This window comes from Macrotis lagotis, chromosome 8 (assembly GCF_037893015.1).
Source record: "Macrotis lagotis isolate mMagLag1 chromosome 8, bilby.v1.9.chrom.fasta, whole genome shotgun sequence".
NCBI lineage: Eukaryota > Metazoa > Chordata > Mammalia > Peramelemorphia > Peramelidae > Macrotis > Macrotis lagotis.
In genome coordinates this window covers 109,208,711-109,229,674 of record NC_133665.1, presented here as the reverse complement: position 1 = coordinate 109,229,674, position 20,964 = coordinate 109,208,711, and the positions used below count along the sequence as shown (strand labels likewise).

Here is a 20,964-nt window from a genome sequence, read left to right as displayed (position 1 = left end):
GCAGATGTTTTTCTAGCTCCTTGGGCCTGGCATGAGTGGTACAAGTCAGTCCAGACCACAAGAAGAGAACCACAGACCCTGAGAGTTTGGTTCATTCCCACCAGGGACACCTCGCCCAGCCTAGGCCTGAATGAGACCTGATACTTTGCTCAAGGGCTTCTCTATCCTTTGTGATGGGAGCTCACTGTCTCAACAGCCCATTCCAGGGTTAGGGCAGTTTTCTTTCTATTGAGCAGAAATCTGACTCCCTGGAGTTTCCCATTGTTCCCCTGAATTCTGTTCTCTGGGGACAAGCAATACAAATCCAATCCTTGCTCCCTATGACAACCCTCAGATCCCTTAAGCTAGCTCCCCTAGCCTTCCCTTCTCCAGGCCACACACCTCAGTCCCCACAACTGCTCCTTGGGGGCCTGTCCCCTCCCAATTGGATCACTCTCCCTTAACCGCATCCTGGCCCCAGCTCTGCTGCTGACATGCTGGCTGTCCTTGGTTATGTTCCTCCCTCTCCAAGGCCTCAGTTATCTCCTCTATAAAAAAGTGAATAATCCCTGTACTTTCTCTTTCCCAGGCTATCGGGGAGGACGGCAAGAGAGTGGGAAAGCCTTCAAAAAAAAACACCGAGACTATTGCATAAATGCAAAGTAGTGTGACCATACCCCAAACACACAAGGGGGGAGTTGGGATCTTTCAGTCCCTGCCCAGAGCAGAACATGCCAAGTATTCCCATGCCAGTCATTAGGCTAAGACTTGGGGATACTGAGGCAAAAGTGAGATAGATCTTCTTGCAAGGCACTCACTCTCTCCCATCAAGCAGGCAGATGAGAGATTATTAAGGATCTCAACTTTCCTTGACCAGACTTGAAGACGCAGCAAACTGGGGACACAAGCCTGGGCAGGTGGAAGGGAGAGGAGACTGCTAACTACTTCCCCAGGAGGATCTCAAAGCACCTTGTGTGTTTACAGATGATTTAATCCACTTCCCCTTCCCCTCATTTTACAGATGAGGAACCTGAGGCTCAGGGATGGGAGACGACTTGTGGTAATAAAGCCAGAGGCTCAGTTCCAAATCCAGGTTACTCTACCTGATGCCAATCTCCTAGCCCCCGGGTGCCACTGCCCCCCAACCCAGGGCACCATCATTTCTGATTCCTCAGGAAGGGAGAGACAGATAGGGAGGGAAGGGCTAGAGATGATGGAGAGCCAGAAGCAATGAGGCAGTCAGCTGGAGAGACTTTATTCCTTCCTGTTTTATTTATAAGCTGTGCACAGGTCCTGGATCGGACAAGCCTCCTCTGGGGCCCCTCTGGCCTTGGCCCTGGCTCTGGGCAGCTCAGAAGCGAAGCTGCAGCAGGTAGCGGAGCCGGCATTGGCTCTCCTGGTAGATCAGGTACTCGCTCTGGTAGAATGTGGACTCTTGGAAGTTGGGCATGGGTACAGGCGGGCCTTGAGGCACCATCACCTTGTGCCCTTCCAGCTCGAGCACCACATCCTGGCTGGGGTCTGTGGGGGGGGAAGGCCAGAGGATCAGGCCCACCACCAATTGTGCACTACCCCCAGTTCTGTCCCCAGTCCTTCCCTTACTGCTTCCCTGAGCTCCCCCTCTGCTTGAGACTTAGACCTTCATTTTGGGGAATACAAACATGATTTAAAATCCCAGAATGTGGGTCATCAGAGCTGGGAGAATCTAGAGAGAGCAGCCAATCCAACCCCTCTTTATATAAATGGGGAAACTGAGTCTCAGAGGGGATAAGGGACTTGCTTGGGGTCATAAGTAAGAGAAATGGAAGCAGAGCTGCCAGCTCCTTCCCTCCCTCCAGAACCCTCTGCCTCTTCTGTCCCCTTTGGTGCCTCTCATAAAAACTCTCAGCAAAGTTGTTTCCCATCCTTCCCTACTGTCCTTCCCTCCCTTCATCTCCATCCCTCCTTCCTGGTTTCTGCTCCCCACCCATGTGATCTTGAATAAGTCATTTCAACTCCAATAACATAAATGAAAAAAAAAATAAAATACACCCTCTTTGGAGTGACCCATCTTTGCTCTCCAAAAGGACAAAAAGCAATGAGCCACTGTCCTTGGAGTGGTGCTTACACTAAGCATAGATTCTGTTACCACTTAGCTGCTTTTCTTTGTTAGAAGGGGAAGGCTCATGGTGGCTGGGGAGGGCATCCATGCAGACAGGATTGATGCCAAACAAAAGGCACTGGTAAAACTTACTAAACTAAAATGGAAATATTACAAATAGTTATGCAGTGACCTGGTGGGCACTTCTACCTCTGGTACCACTCTAAGACTGCCCATCAGGGGTTAATCTCCTCAGGGGAAGATGACTTCCAGTGGGAACTCTACACCAGTGAAATCAGTTTCAGATTCTTAAAAAAGATATTTTTATCAATGTAAATTGCTTTTACCAAGAAATAACCTATAGGCCTTCTCTGGGCCTCAGGTTTCTTCTTTATAAAACAAGGGGATTACATTTGCTGGTTCTTAAGGACCATTTCATCCTTGACGTTCACTTTCCAAGCACTAAGTCCTCTTCCAGATCTAATCTTCTATTCTGTCTTACTGGGATTTCCCAACTGGTGGCTCCTGGTTATTTTCTAATCTGCCCCTCTATTTTCTAACCCCATCCTATTCCCCCCCAAAGGCATCTCCACACCCACTCATGTCCAGCAGTGCTCAGAACTCACCAGGCTCTGTGTGGCCCCGGGCAATGATGCTGTGATACCCTGGTGGTGGTTGCTGAAGGCTATAGTCATCCTTGGTGATGTGGTGCTCCTGACCCAGGACCACCTCACTCAGGAACATGAGGCCCATTCTTTGAGAGGTATAGCCCACTGCAGGATAGGGAAGTCTGGTCAGATCCCTGCCCTACCCTACCCAGGCACGGCCATAGGTAGTATGGACAAGCACCCTCCTGGGAGATACGGTAGGGTAGTATTGGAACAGAATAAAAGATAATTCTCATGAACTTGGAGAGGAGCTTTTAATCCAGGATACATGCAGGGATGCTTACATGGAAAGGGTGAAGTTTAAAGGGGATAGAGAAGTTATTACCAATAACCAAGAGGTCAACTGGAACCTAGACAGGGTTCTCCTAGAGAGAAAAGCTTGGGGCAGCCAGTTGCACTGACTAATTAACCCAAGGCATCACTCTGATTTCTATATATCATAAATTTTACTTTTACTCTCCAGGTAAATCAAACTCTTGCTAATATATACAGCTGAGGCATGGGTCCTGAAGAGGGCAAATGTCTAACCAAATAAACAAGTGGTAATAGCAGTGATGATGGTAGACAGAACAGGATTGAGGCAGGTTAAGGATAAGAGTTCTGAGAATGAAGCAATGAAGTATAAGAGTGGCTGTTCGTTCATTCATTCATTCATTCATTCATTCATTCATTCAACAACTATCTGTTAATGACCATGATGCACAGAGCCTTGTGCTAAGTCCTGGGGGGAAACACAAAGACCCTGTTCTACTTTTATGATTCTCAGAATCTAAGGGGAAAATGACATGTGCAAAAATAATTTTAATACTTCAGAAGATCTGTAACTTCATTCTTGGGGACACATTATAATTGTCTCTGAGCAGAAGCAATACAACATAGTAGAGACACACATAGGTGGATCTGGCAGCAAGAAGACACAGGTTCAAAAGCTGTTTCAGACGCTTACTAGCTTAGAGGTGGGGACTCTGGGTCAGTTACTTATTCTCTGAGTCTCAGGTTCCTCATTCACAAAACAGGGGTGAGAAGAGCACCTGCCTCCCAGAGTTGTTGGGAGGACTGGATAAGATGACATGTGTGGAGTTCTTTGCAAACCTTGAAGTGCTCTTTAAAAATCATCCTATCCCCATGTCTGGGCAATAGGCTCTTCTGGGACTGGGCCTGTGGTCTTTGTAGTTCGAATTTGCCATGAGTCAAGGAGACTGAGAAATATGGGTGGGGTACATTGTAGAGGGAGTGGAGCAACCAACCCAATAACACAAAGGAAGACAACCCAAAAGTCAACAAAACTCCTACTAGTGTCATACCCAATCTTGATATCAGAGGACTGAGATGAAACAAGCTTCCCTCCTCTCAATAGAAAAGGTGGTGGGGCTACTGGTGTGGAATGGAGCATACTTTGTCAGGGGTCAATGGGTTGCTTTGTTTTTCTTGCCTGAACTTCTTTGTTATAAAAGGGGGCTTATCTATTGTGATAGGGATGGAAGTCACCCCTACTGGGGCAAGTGGAAGAGATGTTTTAAAAAATATCTATTTTTAAAAAGTTTAAAAAACTTATGTGAGGCAAGACTAGAAAATAGTGTTACCATATTGCAGAGGGTCTTGAATGAAAGCCTAAAGATGTTACCTTTACATTACATTTGGATGTTACCTGGTAGGTAATGGTGTGTCACTGAACATTTTCCCACAGAGGAGTGGTATGACTTGGCTGTACACTCAAGAAAGGCTATTCTGGTAGCAGCACAAAAGATGACTTGGAGGGGGGAAAGAATGGAGATGATTGTTGGGGACTGAGGAGGGTTGACAACTGGACCAGAGAGGAAGGGATTGGTGAGAGGGATGCTAAGGAAGACATAGGCTGTTGTTCTGAGGTTTGAGCTGAGCTCGATCACTGAGGTCAAAAAGCCAAAGATAACCCAGCGTGAAAATGGGAAACTGGGTGAGCAGTTGAGGCACTGACGGAATTAATGAGCTTAGAAAGAAGAGCACCTTTAGGGGTAAAGAGTTTTGGTTGGTGGAATTTGAGGGTTGGTAGGACACGTCCTGCAGGCCTCTGGAGGTGCAAGTCTGGAGCTCAGATCACAAGAGATGTGGGACACAAGCCCTTGGGGCCCAGATGTTTAGTGGAATCAGGGGTCTCTCAGATTCCACCACCAAGGGGTTCTGGGGAGAACTGGGAAGTGGCACAGAGATCTCTCACCATAACCTGCTGACTTGCTGTTCTCAGAAGCAAAGTAGATACCCCGCCCCACACGCCCACCCGAGTGGGGCATGATCCGGAGGCCACTCTTGAGGATAGCAGCCACCACCGCCACATTGGTTCCATGCCACAGCAACCGCCGGTTCTCTAGCTTGGCATGGGCCTGGAACCGCTCACCCTGGAACACAAGATGGGTAAGTGGTCAGCACGAAGTTCTAGGTTCTGGAGCTTTTACCTAACTTCATATGGGGAAAGCCAGGGAAGGGCTCTAGATATTTGTGGCAGGAGCCTGAAAGGTGATCTCCTCTCATTAATATACAAAGTCAGGACTTCGAGCAAGTCACTTCCCTTTTCTGGGCCTATTTCCTCATCTGTAAAATGGCAGAGATGAACTAGCTGATTTTTAAGTTCTAAAGTTTCCAAGTTCTAAATTCTACAGTCCTATGCATAAATGGGCTGCGGACCAGGAAAAAAGTTTTTGGCAGGACTTCACAGGAATGAGGCAACACATTTTCATGTTGTCTCCTCCAGCTGTCTTCTCTCTGAAAGGGGGGTTCTGAGAGAAGGTCAGAAGATGAGGGTGGCCCTGACTCCTCTCACCTCCCCCTCTCGATTCATTTTCCAGACATGGATAAGATGGAGATGAGGCCATCCTGTCTTCTTCAGGTAGATTTCAATCAGCTGTGGAGAGAAAGGGAAAAGCTGAGGCCACCAGAGCTAGGATGAGGAAGGTAAAGAAGGCTGAGGAAGCATTTGGGTGAGAGTGGGGAGGCTAATAATTAAGCAGTTCTATTGAGGTGTCAGACCCAGAACCACCAAAGAACCGCCCAGATTAACCAAACATCTCTTTTGCAATGAATGGTGTCTGGTGGTAGCTACAGTGAATACAAACCAATTTAGGATTCAGGAATCATAGAGTCAAGTGTGGAAGCACCTTAGAAACCACCAAAGCCAACCTTCTTTTTGTTCATATGGGTAAATAAGGGCCCAGAGAGACAAGACTTGTCCATAATAAGTCCTAAGTCAAGGTTTCTTCCCACTGTTCAATGTCCCTGGCATTTGTAAGATATACCAGACTGGGTAGAGGTACAATGGTGGGAGTTGTAGGGGCCCAGGGACATACTGCCTCATCACCCTCACATAACTTCTTTTGTCTAGGCATAGCACATGGTATGGGCTAGGCAACTGTGTCAATGTAGGGTCTACACACCTTGTACTCATGTGTATCAGTTGCCAACAGCTGCAGTTGGCATTTCAAGAGCTCATAATCACGATCCAGTGGGTGAGGCACTTCTTCCACCTTTATCTCCTTTTCTTCTTCCTCCTGTCCAGCCTTCAGGGACTGGGCCAGCTCAATGTCAGCCAGGACCTGGGGGATGATGCATAGGTTGACCCCCAAGTCACCTGTTTTTCTATCTACTCTATTCCACTATCTTCTCAGGACAATCCACCCTCTCTGCCTCCCTCTCATTTCCCTACAGTAGCTTCTCTCCATATCTCTCACTTCACTATCTCTGGTCATTGCTTATCCCTGCTATTCAACCTTCCTACTCCTATCTTCTACCACATGTCCATTCCCCATATTTCTATCTGTCCTTCCATCCATCTGTCCCCTCATCTCCAATTCTTGACCATCTGCCTCCCCTACCTCCATTCTTCTTCCTTTTCTCTGTCCCTTATTTCTGTACATTTTTGCAACTGTTTATATGCTCATCACCCCCATCATTTTTCATGTCTTTCCATTTCCATCCATCTCCATCCCTGTCCATCTGTCCCATCACTTCCATCTGCCCCTCCCTCAACCTGTCCATCTGACCCCTAGCTCTCACCAACAACATGTCCTTCTTGGCCTGAATGACATCCTGGGAATTGATGAGTGGGGGCCGGGTCCTGCCAAAGTTATGGGGAATGATTGTGTAGAAGTGGGAAGATAGCTCCTCCAGCTGTTTTGCCTTTGAGTTCTTCTGCAGGGCAGCCTCTAGAGCCTCCAAGGCCTCAAAGCCCTTGGCAATCTGCTGCTTGCTCAGTTTCCCCAAGGGCATCTTCTTAATATCTATTTGACAGAGAAGAGATAGGAGGAGCAGGATGAAGCCCAGGCTCTGAGATATGGTGACCTCCAACCCCTATCACCCTTAATTATCCCTTCCCCACCCCCACCCCTCCCTGATCTCACCAAGGTTCATGGTCTTCATTGCATCATTGAACATGTCATGACTGAAGATGAGGGACACCAGTTGCTGGGTGGCCGGATCTAGAGTACACGGCTTGACATTCAATCGAATGGTTGGGCCCCTATCCACACTGTCTCCCTGGGGAGGGGAAAGAGTCAGTCGCTAGAAGGATAAGCAGATGCCCCTCTCCCAAACCCTAAGCTAGGTCTCCCTTTATGGGACAACACAGACCCCTGAAGGGGAGAAAGAAACTGGGGAAGTGGATTCTAGAACTCACATAAATTTCTTAAGGTTTCCTCATCATGGCTGTAAGAGGCAGGGGGTGCCAACACAGCCATTTCCCTCCTAGAAGAAGAAACTGGCCACCCTGACCATGACCACAGGACTAGAAGGGTATGCTGCCTTGTCTCTCCCCTTCACCTCAGGATGAACCTGGGAGAAGGTGTGGGAGGGCACCCAGCGCTCACTGTGAGCTAATGTCCAAGAGTACCACTCAACATTCAAGGTCTTCCATCCTTTGGTCCTACCACTGTCTCTCCTTCTTTCCCCATTTCCTGGTAAAGAGAGAAGGAGTAATATAAAAGGCACAACCAGCCCCCATTTCTATTTCACCTAAACATGACAGAGCCATACCCTGGTTAGGGTCAGCAATCTCTGTCAAAGTTGAACCTTGAAGTAGGTCTGGAAGAGCTTCTTCTCTCCCTGTTGCACTTGAGCCCAGGTTCCATGGTGAGCTCTCTATCATGCCCTATCCCCTCCTTACCTCTCAGTCCAGAACTGAAAAGAACAGAAAATCCTTCCTCCCCTCAATCCCCCTCAGGTTATAATTTCCTATGCTGTTGACTCAGAATTTACAGCTGGAAGGGACCTTGGAGATCATTTGGTCTAATTTCATTTTACAGCCAGTGAGTCCCAGAGAATGGAAATGACTTGCCCAGGGTTATCCAGCTAGTGAGTTACCAGAGACAGAATTTGAATCAAGGTTTTTAGTTTGTTTTTACATCTACTCTCTTGGAATGAGATGGGTTCTTTTATCACTAAATCTGCCCATCTGACTAGGAAGATGATGGGCCCAACCTCACCCTTACCTCCCCAGCTTTGGCTGCCACAAAAGCCCCAAACCCTTCTCTTCTTTTCTCTCCTAAGGAAAATAGGCTATCTGGTTGGTGCTTTCCACATGGAAGTCCCAATGAGGTACCACACTAATCTTCCTAAAGTGTGCCCCTTCCTTCCTCTCCCCCCCACCATCCTTACTCTGAAGCTTCCCAGGGCTCACTATTGACTCCTGGTCCATTTTTTTTTTAGGTTTTTACAAGGCAAACAGGGTTAAGTGGCTTGCCCAAGGCCACACAGCTAGGTAATCCTGGTCCATTTTCTTAAGTATTCCTGCTTCTGCCCCTGGGCTCACGCCTGTCCCCTCCACTTGGAAAGTCCGTCTGTCGCAAACTACCATTCACATCCCTCATGGCTCAGCTCAAATACCATCTCCTCCAGGAAGCCTTCTCTAATACTATACAGGGGGAATAAAAGACCTTTCCTGTCTCTGAACATCCACAGAACTGTGGTTGACTTTTTTTATGACCCATGTCACGATCTGCCTTGCTGTATAATTATTTGTATTTTTATCTGATCCCCTTTATAGAAAATTAATTTTTGGGAGAGTTATCTGTTTCCTTCTCAGTTTGTCTCAGAGGGCCCTGTACCTAGGAGGAGTTCAGAAAATGTTTGATGAATGAGTGAAAGAGGAAAAGACAGAAGGGAAGGGAGTGGGTCAGACAGGATCCCAGAACCATGGAGAAATGTACAGTGTACTTTAATCATCTCCAGATAGAGGAAGCTCCAAAGAGCATCCTTCCTCAAAGAACTGGATTATTTGGTATCTCTCCCCATTTTATTCCTTAAAATCCTAGATGCTTAGCCTTAGAAGAGACATCAGACTCTATGTATCAGGCCACAATGATGATCTAGTTCAATCTCATTTTACAGAAGAGGAAAGTAAGGAACAGAGAGAAGTAGATTACATAATCAGGAAATAATATCAGAATCGAAATTTGAACTTGGGTCTTTTGACTCCAAGTCCAAAGTTCTTTTTACACAGTTACACATTTCCTTGGGATAGGAATCTATTTTATAGCATCTCTAAACATCATCTAACCATCTGTGATGAAAGATCTTTATTGATAGGAATCTTAGTAATCCATGGACCAGCCTATTCTCCTGCTCATTCTATTCATTAGAAAATACCTGCACAGAACTGCAGAAAAATCAGAATACGGTTTGGCAAAAAAAAAAAAAATCAGTATCAATCAGCATCTTCTATAATCTATCACAAGTTTCAAATGGACATGATTCAAATTAAAAAATGGCCATTAGAGAAAACTAATCAGAAATATCTTTCATAACTATAGTTATAGGTAAAATTCTTAACTAATTTTGTAGAGAGATCATAAAAAGGTATAGAGGAGATCCCAAAAGATAAAATAGGTCATTCTGATTATATAAAACTAAAAAGATTTTTCATAAACAAAATTAATATAGCTAGGATAAGAAGGGAAGCAGCTGATTAAGGGTAAAGATCGTTGAATCTAATATCTCTGATCAGGTTCTGATATATACAGTGAATGGTTATTTAACAAATATAAGGGCAGTTAGGTAGCGCAGTGGATAGAGCACCAACCCTGGAATCAGAAGGACCTGAATTCAAATCTGGTTTCTGATATTTCTTAGCTGTGTGACCTTGAGCAAGTCATGTCACCCTATTTGCCTTAGCTTCCTCATCTGTAAAATGCTCTGGAGAAAGAAATGGCAAACTACTCTTGTATTGTTGCCAAGAAAACCCCAAATGGAGTCATGAAGAGTCAGACACAACTGAATAAACTCAACAGCAACAAAAATATACACCAATGAATGAGAGGTGAAAACATATAGGAACAATTCTCAAAAGAATAATTAGAAAATACACAGAACTGCAATTAGGGACAGCTGAGGAGATTAATCTCCTTGTGAATAATTGCTCCTTTAATTACAAATAATAAGGGAAATGCAAATCAAAACAACTCTTAGGCTTCACTCCATATCCAATAAATTAGTGAACATGTTGAAGAGGCTATAAGAAGATAGGCACACTACTCTACCTTTGGTGGAGCCATGAATTGGTCCAATCATTCTGGAAAGCAATCTGGAATTGTGCTAAAAGAAAATGACTAAAATGTCCATGAGCTTTGACCCAGAGCTAGATCCCACTGCCAAGCATATACCCAAGGAGAAAGAACAGATATTAATGTTGAAATGATGATCCCATCCAACTTTGTCATCTCCATAGCACTAATGAGCTCATTAATTCCTCTACCTCCACTCTTACCCCTGGGCTCCAGCCACAGTCTAAATATTGAACTCAACATGGTTTTCTGTATATCTGGTGGGTTTTCAGGAATTCTAGGAAATGCCAGAATCTCCTTGAAGTTAAAATGAAAAGCCAGAGATCCTGAGTTCCAGTACCAACTTGACCATTTCCTGGCTTGGTGAGTTTGGACAAGGCATTCCCCCTTCCCAGTTGTATTTTTCTTCTGTAAAAGGAGAGAGAGTTGGATACTAGGGAATCTCTAGGGCTCTTCCAAAGGATCCTACAATCCTTTATTTCATTTTTGTCCCAGGAAGACTTAACAGGAACCCAAGGGTGTGCTGGAGCCAACTTGAACCTGATTGATAAATTTTCAGCCTGAACACTATTACTTTGAAAATCAGCCAACTCTACAAATTAGGACTTGGTTTATTGTTTTAATGATTGTGGGAATTTATAAAAAAGTGTTGAAGAAAATATTAATAATGCAGATCAAACTTAAAAGCATCCTGCATTTTTGGAGAGCTGGTTGTTAAACTTGGCAGCAGACCTAGAGAAGCTCTCTTCCGTGGCACATAGTAGTTGAAGAGATGTGCTGGTCCAGTGAGTGAGTGAGGCTTGTCTTCTCATTCATCTCTTCTACCTCTATAACATCTCTTTTATCATTCCCTCTTCTCTCCTGACTCTAGTTCAACTTCAACCTCTTACTTGGACTACTGCCAGAGACTCCTAACTGCTTTCCTGACTCTAGATCTCCCCCTCTCCAGTCTGTCTACACAACTACCAAATACCAAAGGGTAAAACACAGATCTGACCATGTCACACACAAAAAATCTTCAATGGTGAGTCTGTGTCTCAAAGAGATCATAAGAAAGGGAAAATACCCACATATACAAAAATATTTATAGCAGCTCTTTTTGTAGTGCAAAGAATTTGAAATTGAAGGGATGCCCATCAATGGGAAAATGACTGATCAAATTGTGATATATGAATGTGATGGAGTATTAATGCTCTGTAAGAAATCATGAGCAGGGGTGGCTAGGTGGCATAGTGAATAGAGCACCGGCCTTGGAGTCAAGAGTACCTGGGTTCAAATCCGACCTCAGACACTTAATAATTACCTAGCTGTGTGGCCTTGGGCAAGCCACTTAACACCATTGCCTTGAAAAAAATCTAAAAAAAAAAAAAGAAATCATGAGCAGGCTGGACATCAGAAAAGCCTGGAAAGGCTTTTATGAAATGAGGCTGAGTGAAGTGAGCAGAAACTAATGTTGTACCCATTAACAGCAACAATGTGGGATGATCAACTATGATGGACTTTCTCTTCTCAGCCACGTAATAAAGACCTTGATCTAAAGGCCTTGTGATGGAAAAGCCATCTATTTCTGGAGAAGGAGCTATGGAGTCTGAATTCAGATCAATGTTTACTATTTTCAATTTTTAAAAAAATTATGTTTTTTTCTCTCATGTTTTTTTTTTCTGTTTGTTCTGATTCTTCTTTGACAACATGAATAATAAGGAAATATGTTTAACATAGTTATACATGTATAACCTTTATTAGATTACTCTGTCAAGGAAAGAGGGAAGAGATGGGAGGGAGAAAAATGCAAAACTCAGGCAACTAGGCAGCTCAATGGATAGAGCACCTGCCCTGGAGTCAGGAGGACCTGAATTCAAATCTAGCCTCAGACACTTAATAATTACCTAGTTGGTCATTTAAAATTCCTGGTCCACTTTGTATTTTGATTACACATTCCTCCCTTTGATGAATTCTCTGCTCCAGTCAAACCAGATTGCTAGCGGTTTCCCATTTCCAACATTCCATCCTTTGGGAGGTGGCTGCCATTCTGGAATGAACTTTCTTCCACTTTCACCTCTTTCCTGGCTTCCTTCCAAGCACAGCTCAGGTGACACCTTCATGAGACTCTTCCTTTTAGCATCCTTTAGCATTCCCCTGGGGACCATCTCTAGTCATCCTGACCTGTGTCTTGCCCCTGGACTCCAATTGACTCTGAAGGAGAGAGTGCCCACTTAGAGATCATGAGCAGAAACTTCCCAGGGCAGCATTTTGGAGAAGTTAAGCTAGTCTCTGAATCAGAAGATGTAGGTCCTCATCCTATATCAACTGCTGAATGACTGTGTGACCCTGAGCAGGTATCATCCTCTCTAAGAGGTAATACCTCAAGTGTCCAGTCTCAATTTGTGAGGATCAAATGATAATAATATTTCTGGAAAGCTTTAAAGAATGCAAAGCATATTCTCATTCGAACTTAACAAAACTTCTCTGCAGTCAGCTATTACAGGAATGAATTTGATGCAAATTATTATTAAAGACAAGGAAATAGGCACAGAGAGGTCTACTCCTGCAGTTACACAATGCCAGAGTGGGATTTGAACCCAACTCTTCCTGTCTCTAAATCCAACTCTCTAATATCTCCTATTAAAGTTGTGTCACTCTGACAAAAGTATCTAGATAGTGGTTTGCAAACCTTGGTCATGGAAGCCATGCCTAGGGCATTCTCCAAGGAGCAGAGACTCTGCTGTTATGGTGTCTGCTTTCTACCCAGGTGACAAAGCATGGGCTTGTGAGATCATCTTCTCAGATGGGGAAACTGAGACCAAGAGAAGCTAAGTGATTTGCCCAGGGTACCACAGTTAGGAGCATCTGCTCTCCCTGACTTCAAATCTAACTCTCTATTTGGTTCTCTGTATGCAGGCTTGGGTTGCTCCTACTATGCCTAGGAAGGAGTCCCCTAGATTTCCGGCTAGGGCCCTGAGTAGGGCAAGAACTTCAGGGGAGATACCTGGGTGGGACTCACCTTGACCATGACTTCTTGGCCCTCCTTATCATCATCATCAGTCTGCACTTCAATTAGTGTGTATTTGCCTGATTGGGCCTTAAAGTTGTCCCGATCAGCCCAGCGGTTCTTGGTTTTGTCCCAGAATTTCTTCTCAAAGTCTCGCTTAGCTTCATCCAAGGAAGGAAAATAGCTTAGCTTGAACTGACCCGTCTCTCCCTAGAAAGAGGAAGGCAGGTGACTTGCTCTGTTCATGCCCTGGACTCCCTCCATCCACTCCTTCTCCTGCCAGGCCCTCTGCAAGAAAAGGTGCCCTTAGATACTCAGGCACTGTGGTCACTTACCACACGACCCCAGCGGTTCCAGCATCCGTAGCGACCATTCTCATCCAACAGCTGGATGATGTAGAATTTGTTGTTGTTGTTTCCGATATTGGTCTGGTTGAGGGTACAGTCATAGTCCTCGTATACCTAGAGGCAGAGGCAGGGCAAAGAGGAAAAAGCCCCAGATCCCAGCATCAGGGCTCACCCACAGCTATGTCTTCTAGCAACCTTGGTCTGGGGAGGAGATATAGCCATTAGACAGCCTCTGTCTCTCTCCTCTTACCCTGAGCTTCAGGCCTTACTGAAGGCTTGGAATAGCTCCTGGGGCCCTTCGCTTCCATTCTGGGGGTGTTCTCTTCTCCCTGATTTCTAAACTCCTCACCCAAGAGCCCCGAAGCTTCTAAGCTTCCTTAATCTCAGGGCCAGCTGGATTCAATGAAGAGATGGTTAGCTTCCAAGGACCAACTCCCTCTGCCCTTCTATTATTGTGAACTTATTGTAAAGCCCCAAGGTCCAAGCAAAGCCATTCACTAGCTCTTTAGAGAAGGGAGGTGCCCTAGGGACTGGGCTCACCTGGACATTAGAATTGTTGCTGAGTGAGCATACGGAATCCACTCGAGCTTTCCGTTTTTCCTTGGGTGCAGCCTTAAGGGCTTCTATGGTCGAGTGGAAGTTGTCCTCTGTCTCAGATTCCTCCTTCTTCTTTTTGGGTCTTCCAGCACTGACAGAAGATGCCTTGCGCTTGGGAGCCATTGATTAAGTCAATGTAGAAGTAGACAGGGGGTCCAGAAACTCTTCTGTCCTGTGTTATGAGAGACAGAGTGATATCATGGATAGAGAGCTGACCTGAGACAGAAAAGTCTGAATTTGAATCCTACCTCAGATAGGTGATCAATGAAAAGTCAGTTTCTGGGTAATTAATACTCAATTTATTAAGTAGGCTAAGTTAATAGTCAGCAAATTGATGGTCAAGACACTGAATGCCTTAAATATTTTTTTGAAAAGGAATACCCTGAGGCAGCTAGGTGGTCCTGGAGTTAGGAGGACCTGAGTTCAAATCCAGTCTCACACACTTAATTAGCTGTGTAACCTTGGGCAAGTCACTTAACCCCATTGCCTTGCCAAAAAAAGAAGAGAGAAAGAGAGAGAGAGAGAGAGAGAGAGAGAGAGAGAGAGAGAGAGAGAGAGAGAAAGAGAAAGGGAATGCTGCCTCTGCCGGGGAAATCAGCCCTGAGTGGTAGACTTTAAAATAAGGAAGTGGGTTAGAAGTCTTCAACTCTTTCTGATGAGAAAACATGACTTGATCATGAGACTCAACCACCTCCTGCAATTTGGACCAAGAAATCCAACTTTACCCCGACCACTGTGGTTAGTTTTCTCCTTCCTGAGCTAGGCCCCTTTAAACTCCAATGGAGGTATATAAGAACATGGGTTTAGGGGCATCTAGGTGGCACAGTGGATAGAGCACCTCTTTGGAATCAGGAGGACCTGAGTTCAAATTCAGCCTCAGACACTTGATAATTACCTAGCTGTGGTTACCTTGGGCAAGTCACTGAACCCCATTGCCTTGCCAAAAAAAGAAGAGAGAAAGAGAGAGAGAGAGAGAGAGAGAGAGAGAGAGAGAGAGAGAGAGAGAGAAAGGGAATGCTGCCTCTGCCGGGGAAATCAGCCCTGAGTGGTAGACTTTAAAATAAGGAAGTGGGTTAAAAGTCTTCAACTCTTTCTGATGAGAAAACATGACTTGATCATGAGACTCAACCACCTACTGCAATTTGGACCAAGAAATCCATCTCTACCCCGACCACTGTAGTTAGTTTTCTCCTTCCTGAGCTAGGCCCCTCTAAACTCCAATGGAGGTATATAAGAACATGGGTTTAGGGGCATCTAGGTGGCGCAGTGGATAGAGCACCTCTTTGGAATCAGGAGGACCTGAGTTCAAATTCAGCCTCAGACACTTGATAATTACCTAGCTGTGGTTACCTTACACAAGTCCCTGAACCCCATTGCCTTAAATAAAAAAAAAATTTAAAGAACATGGGTTTATTCCTGAAAGGCAAGAATTCATGTAGAATAGAGTCTCTCTACACTTGGAACAGAAGTAAGGTCTCCTAGGGATCCTGCCCAAGAAGAAGGCAATCTTGTCTACTGGTCATGCCCTTCAGAGACTGATTGACTGGTCTACAGGTCCTTGACTGTGAAAATAAAAAGCCTAGAACCTACTTAGTATTGTGTTGTTAACAGAATAGAAAATAAACATTTCTCTCAGATACATGTGACCTTGGACAAGTTACCACCTCTGTTTGCCTCACTTTTCTCATTGATAAAGAGGTGAACTTGACAGTCTTTAGGGTCTCTTCCAACCCTAAATCTAAGATGTTGTAGTAGGTCCTTTCTAGCCTGGCTGCAAGTTACTCAGTTCATGCTACCTTTCCAACCCCTTCCCCATTACACGTTCCCAGGTACAGCCCAAGGAGGTGCCTCCTTGTCTTCAGTGGCGAAGGGGCTAGAGCTCCAGGGGGTCCTTAGGTCAGTATTTTCCTCTCAGGGTTGTTATGAGTATCAAATGAGATAGCATAGTATTTACTTGGTTTATAGTAAGCATCAATAAATGTGATCATCAACATCATCATCTTTATCAGCAGCAGCAGCTAGGTGGCACCAGAGTGCACAGAGCACCAGGCTTGGAATCAGTTAAGAACTGAGTTCAAATGCAGTCTCAGACTTTCACTAGCTGTGTGACCCTGAGCAAGTCATTTCACCCTGCATGCCTCAGTTTCCTCATCTGTAGAATGAGCTGGAGAAGGCAATGGCAAACCTCTCCCTTATCTCTACCAAGAAAACCTCAAATGGGATCACAAAGAGTAGAACATGATTGAAATGAATGAACAACAGCAAATTATTATTACAAAGGCATCCTTTCCTTTACATGGATTTCCACAGGCAGCCTGGTTAAAAACCAGCTCAGACCTGAAGTCAGGAGACCTGAGTTCCAATCTTCCATTCATTATTTTTAGTTCAACTTCTGAACTTCATCCATACTATCTGGGCATAAAGAGAATAATGATGACAATGGCTGACATTTAAAAGTTTGCAAAGTACTTTACATAATTTTCTCATTTGATTGCCCCAACAATCCTGCGGGGTATCATTAGCTTTGATTTACAGACAAGGAAGCTGAGACTCAGTGAAAATAAATGATTTGCAGGCCTGTGATCTTAAAATAAGAAACCCCTAGAGGTTGGCTGCTTAAGGACCATTTCCTCTAAAAAGTCTCCCCATGTCCTCAGCTAAAAATGATTGGATTCTTTTTTGAGGTATTGGGGTTAGGCAACTTGTCCAGGGACATAGGTGCTCTATCCATTGAACTACCTAGCTGCCCCAATAGTCCAATTTTCTTGTAGTCTTGTGGATCTTTCCTTTCTCTCATCACATTCTCTCTTGTATCATTCCTTTCTGGGTACTTGCAGTGATCTTCCTAACAGACTGGAAGGTCCTAGAAGGCAAGGTCTAGCTATACAAGGAAGAGCCTTGCCTACAGAAGGATTTCAATATATGCATGGTGAATTTTTTTTATTAAATATAGAGGATCATTTGTTTGACAAGCATTTATTAGGCACCTACTAAAAGCCTGGGTTAGATGCTGGGGATATAAAGACAGAAAAAGAAAAATCAATCTATCCTTTTGGGAGTCTGCATATGGTGGTGGGCCGTGACTAGAACATTCTCACAGAAAAGGAAGTTTAAGAAAATCTGAAGTCCCACAAGGAGGAGGAAGGTACCCAGGAACCTCAGAAAAACCTTGGTATGTCTGGGTTGAGCTTGGGAGGAAGGAAGGGTTCCAAAAGGGCAACCTTGCGGTCGAAATGCATCCAGGTCTAGGGGACAATGTGTCCAAAGGTATGAAGGCAAAGGGGTGGGAAGTCTAGTTCAAGGACCTGCAGGTAGACCAGTCTGACCAGAATGTAAACTATATGAAGGGTTGTAATAGCAATAAGTTGAGAGAGAGAGAGAGAGAGAGAGAGAGAGAGAGAGAGATTAGAGGTAGAATCTCAGGTCACAGTCTAATCTTCTCATTGGACAATTGAAAAAACTGAGGCCCAGGAAGGTCAAATAATTAATTTGTCCAAGGATCACAGATGCAGCCTCAGAAGGGACCTCAGAAGCCCCCTGGTCCACCCCCCTTATGTTACAGAAAAGTGACACCAAGTTAAGTCCAAGGACGTGGGCAATGAGCACCATAGGCAGGATTTGAACCCAAACCACAAACCCAAAAGCCACAGCTTTTGCCCCATGACCCTACTGCCCCTTGCTGGTAGCTGACTGTGAAGGGTCTTGAATGGGATGCCAAGGCTTCTGCCTTGTATTTTAGGGGTAATAAGAGGAAGTCACAGAATGTTTTTACATAGGAGAATGACATAGATCTGCACTTTAAGAAGATTAGTTTGTAAAGCTGAGTGAAGTGAGAACCAGGAGAACATGAAAGACAATAACAGCAACACTGTGCAGATCCGCTATGATGGACTTACCTCTTCTCAGCAATGTAGTGATCAAAGGTAATTCTAAAGACTTGTGATGGAAAATGCCATCCAGAGAAAGAACTGTGGAGTCTGAATGCAAACCAAAGCATGCTATTTTCATTTTTTATACTGTTTTATGGTTTTTTTCTTTCTCATGGTTTCTCCTTTTTGTTCTGATTCTTCTTTCACAACATGATTAATATGAAAATGTTTAATGTGATTGTACATGAAGGACCTACATCAGATTACTTGCTGTCTTGGGAAGGTGGAGGGAAAGAAAGGAGGAAGAAAAATTTGGAACTCAAAAATCTTATAAAAATCAATGTTGAAAATTATCTTTACTATGTAATTGGAGAAAATACTATTAAGTTAAAAAAATAGTTTGTGTGGAGAATGGTTCCAAGTAGGGAAAAAATAGAAGCAGAGGAACCAATTAGGGGGCCGAAACAATGATCCTGGTGAGAGGTGATAAAGACTTGAACTAGCAGAGCCAGCTTATGAGTGGAAAAAAGGGAACAGGTGGAGAGGTGTAATCACCAAGACTTGGCAACTGACTGGAGTGGGGAGGGGGAGCTGGGAGCTGGGGAGAAGAATTTAGGATGATTTAAGGTTTCAAATTTAAATTACTGGAAAGATAATAGTATTATGCTTAGAAATAAGGAAATTGAGAGGAGGGGACTTGCTGAGTTTGAGTTGCTGAAGGAGAGGATATGCAAGTGGGAGAGAAATGTCCAATAGCTGGTATTGGAGGGGCTGGAGCTAAGCTCAAAGATCCAGCCAAATAAACAGATCACAGTCACAACTAGTACTTTTTTTAAAGTTTACAAGAATCTTTTTTTTTTGTAAAGTTTTAAATGTTGATTTTTTTCTCCACCCCCCAATCTATTATAGGTTATATGACTATCACAAGTAATTCTTTCACCTGGGCAACAATAGTCTAGGGCATGTATGGTGATATGCTCCTGTCCTTTCCACACTTAATACTCCAGCATGATGGCTAGGGACTGGGCAAGTGATGAGACCACTATATGCGATATGGGGAGAAACCTCTGGGTTTGAGGTTCAGGACCATGGTGGTCTGGATGACCTTTATAAGGGAGGATACTAGGCAGGAGAACAAGTCTTTCTTCCCCCATGGTATTCCCTTGTGACAAAGCACCCATCATCCCTCCTATGAAGCATCTCTGCTATAGATTCAGGCCTCTAGGGTCAGGGACCAGGAAAGTGAAGGCCAGAGCTTCATGGACTGTGAGCACCATGAGGCTATCTTCGAATTTTCCCAGATACTAATCATAGGGTTCATGTGTATAAATATTATTTTAATGAATGAAGATCATAAACCTGAGTCGTAGGCAAACCTTTCTGGTTGTGAACAAGGAAGGGTTAATGTTAGGATAAAGTCATGACTCTACCTCCCTGGGGATCTGAGATTGGGAGGTTGAACACTAGAGCCTTGGTACCTCCAAACACTGGACCTAAAAGAATTCTGGACTTCCAATCTGGACCCTGAGGGGTTAAAGGGAATCAGGGAGTAGAGAGACATCACCTTTAGGAAGAAGGGGGCTCCTATCTGGAGAGAAGAGGCTTTCCTTTCTTCCCCTCCACTTCCACTTGCCCCACCCACAGAAAGAACATGATGGAAATTTTTTTTTCAGTTTCCCAGCTCACAAACTCCTCCCCAAGCTATCATCTAAGCCTGGCTCATATAATCTTCTCCATTTTTCTGACAATGCCAGGAATGCTTAGCCCCCCCCAGGTTTGGCAGAGGCCTGGGGCTGAGTCACTGGATGGGATAGTGCAGGAAGAAGGGTTCTGTATGTGCGTGTATAGGAGGACAGGGATAAGCCTGGGGGGAGTGGGGGTCAGACAAAGATGGCAAAGGGCTCAGGGGGGGCTGGAAGGGTTCCCCTCTCAACTAGGATTCTGAGAGAAGGTGGGCATGACAGTCATACCAACCTAGATTCAGGAAGTCATGCCTATCTCTGGTCCAGGGCTTGTCCACTATCCCTTTCTCCAGCACCACCCTTCTCCCAAAGCCCACCCAGAGTTTTTGTCCTAGAGTCAGGTATCTGAGACCCTCCCCTCCTCCAACAGACTCTAGCTCTTGCCCACCCTAAGTCTGTGTGCCCTGCGGTGGGGATCCTGGCACTCACCTCTGGGCAGCTAGTTCGTGCAGGGACTGTGGGGTAGGGCAACACTAGGGTTGGGCTCCAGCAGCTGCTTCTCCTCCCCCCCAGTCCCAGGGTGACCTCAGTAAGAATTTCAGGCAGTGGGCGGGCCACCGGGCTGCCCGGGCAACAGACAGCCCAGCCACTCCAGATGCCAGGAGGCCGAGGAGGACCCAGCCCAGTGAATCTCTCAATAATAGATTGGTCCCGTGGTGATTAACATGCCCTGCGGGGCAAGGGAGGACTCCAGAGACTGGCACACTCCTTGCACTGCTGCTTCCTGCCCCCAAGGGGGAGGCGGGTGATTTGGGCACACTGAAGTGTATGTGTCTGGGAGGGTTGGCATGCTTACCAGGTACCATTCCTAGTGCCCGCTGGCACTGTCAGTAACCCCAGGCCTCTCTGTCCCCGGGGGGGCCCCGCAGTCTGGTGGGCACTGCTTGGCCATCCTAGTGCCCGCTGGCACCGCCAGCACCCCGAGGCTCTCTGTCCCCCGGGGCCCCCTAGTCTGTGGCTGGCACCGCCAGCACCCCGAGGCTGACACCCGGGGGTCCCTGTCTGGTGGGCACTGCTTGGTCGGTCACCCTGGTGCCGGGCTGGCACCGCCCACAAGCCCAGGCTGTGCCCCGGAGGTCCCTCCGGCCGGGCGGGCACTGGCCGGGCCCCTAGGGGGCGCTGCCGGGCTCGGTGCACGCTCTCCGCGCCCGCCCGTGGCGCCCCCGT

At 45.5% G+C, this 20,964-nt stretch overlaps 1 protein-coding gene across 3 annotated transcripts; it reads right to left on the bottom strand.

The window, feature by feature from the left end:
• Positions 1-1,237: 1,237 nt before the first annotated feature.
• On the bottom strand, positions 1,238-20,845 carry PARP3 (poly(ADP-ribose) polymerase family member 3). 3 transcript variants are annotated; one of them, XM_074198087.1, is made up of 11 exons: positions 20,227-20,562; positions 14,130-14,358; positions 13,578-13,703; positions 13,255-13,452; positions 7,098-7,233; positions 6,754-6,977; positions 6,135-6,293; positions 5,525-5,605; positions 4,925-5,102; positions 2,686-2,832; positions 1,238-1,500 (listed from the first exon to the last, which is right to left on the bottom strand). In XM_074198087.1, the coding sequence occupies exons 2-11, from the start codon at positions 14,307-14,309 to the stop codon at positions 1,331-1,333; spliced, it is 1,599 nt and encodes a 532-aa protein (XP_074054188.1). In that variant the 5' UTR covers positions 14,310-14,358; positions 20,227-20,562; the 3' UTR covers positions 1,238-1,330. The 3 variants fall into 3 exon arrangements, with proteins under 3 accessions (XP_074054188.1, XP_074054189.1, XP_074054190.1); XM_074198088.1 differs by lacking the exon at positions 20,227-20,562 and adding an exon at positions 20,594-20,845 and having other exon boundaries at positions 1,323-1,500; XM_074198089.1 differs by lacking the exon at positions 1,238-1,500 and adding an exon at positions 1,524-2,216 and having other exon boundaries at positions 20,227-20,561.
• Between the last annotated feature and the right edge of the window lie 119 nt (positions 20,846-20,964).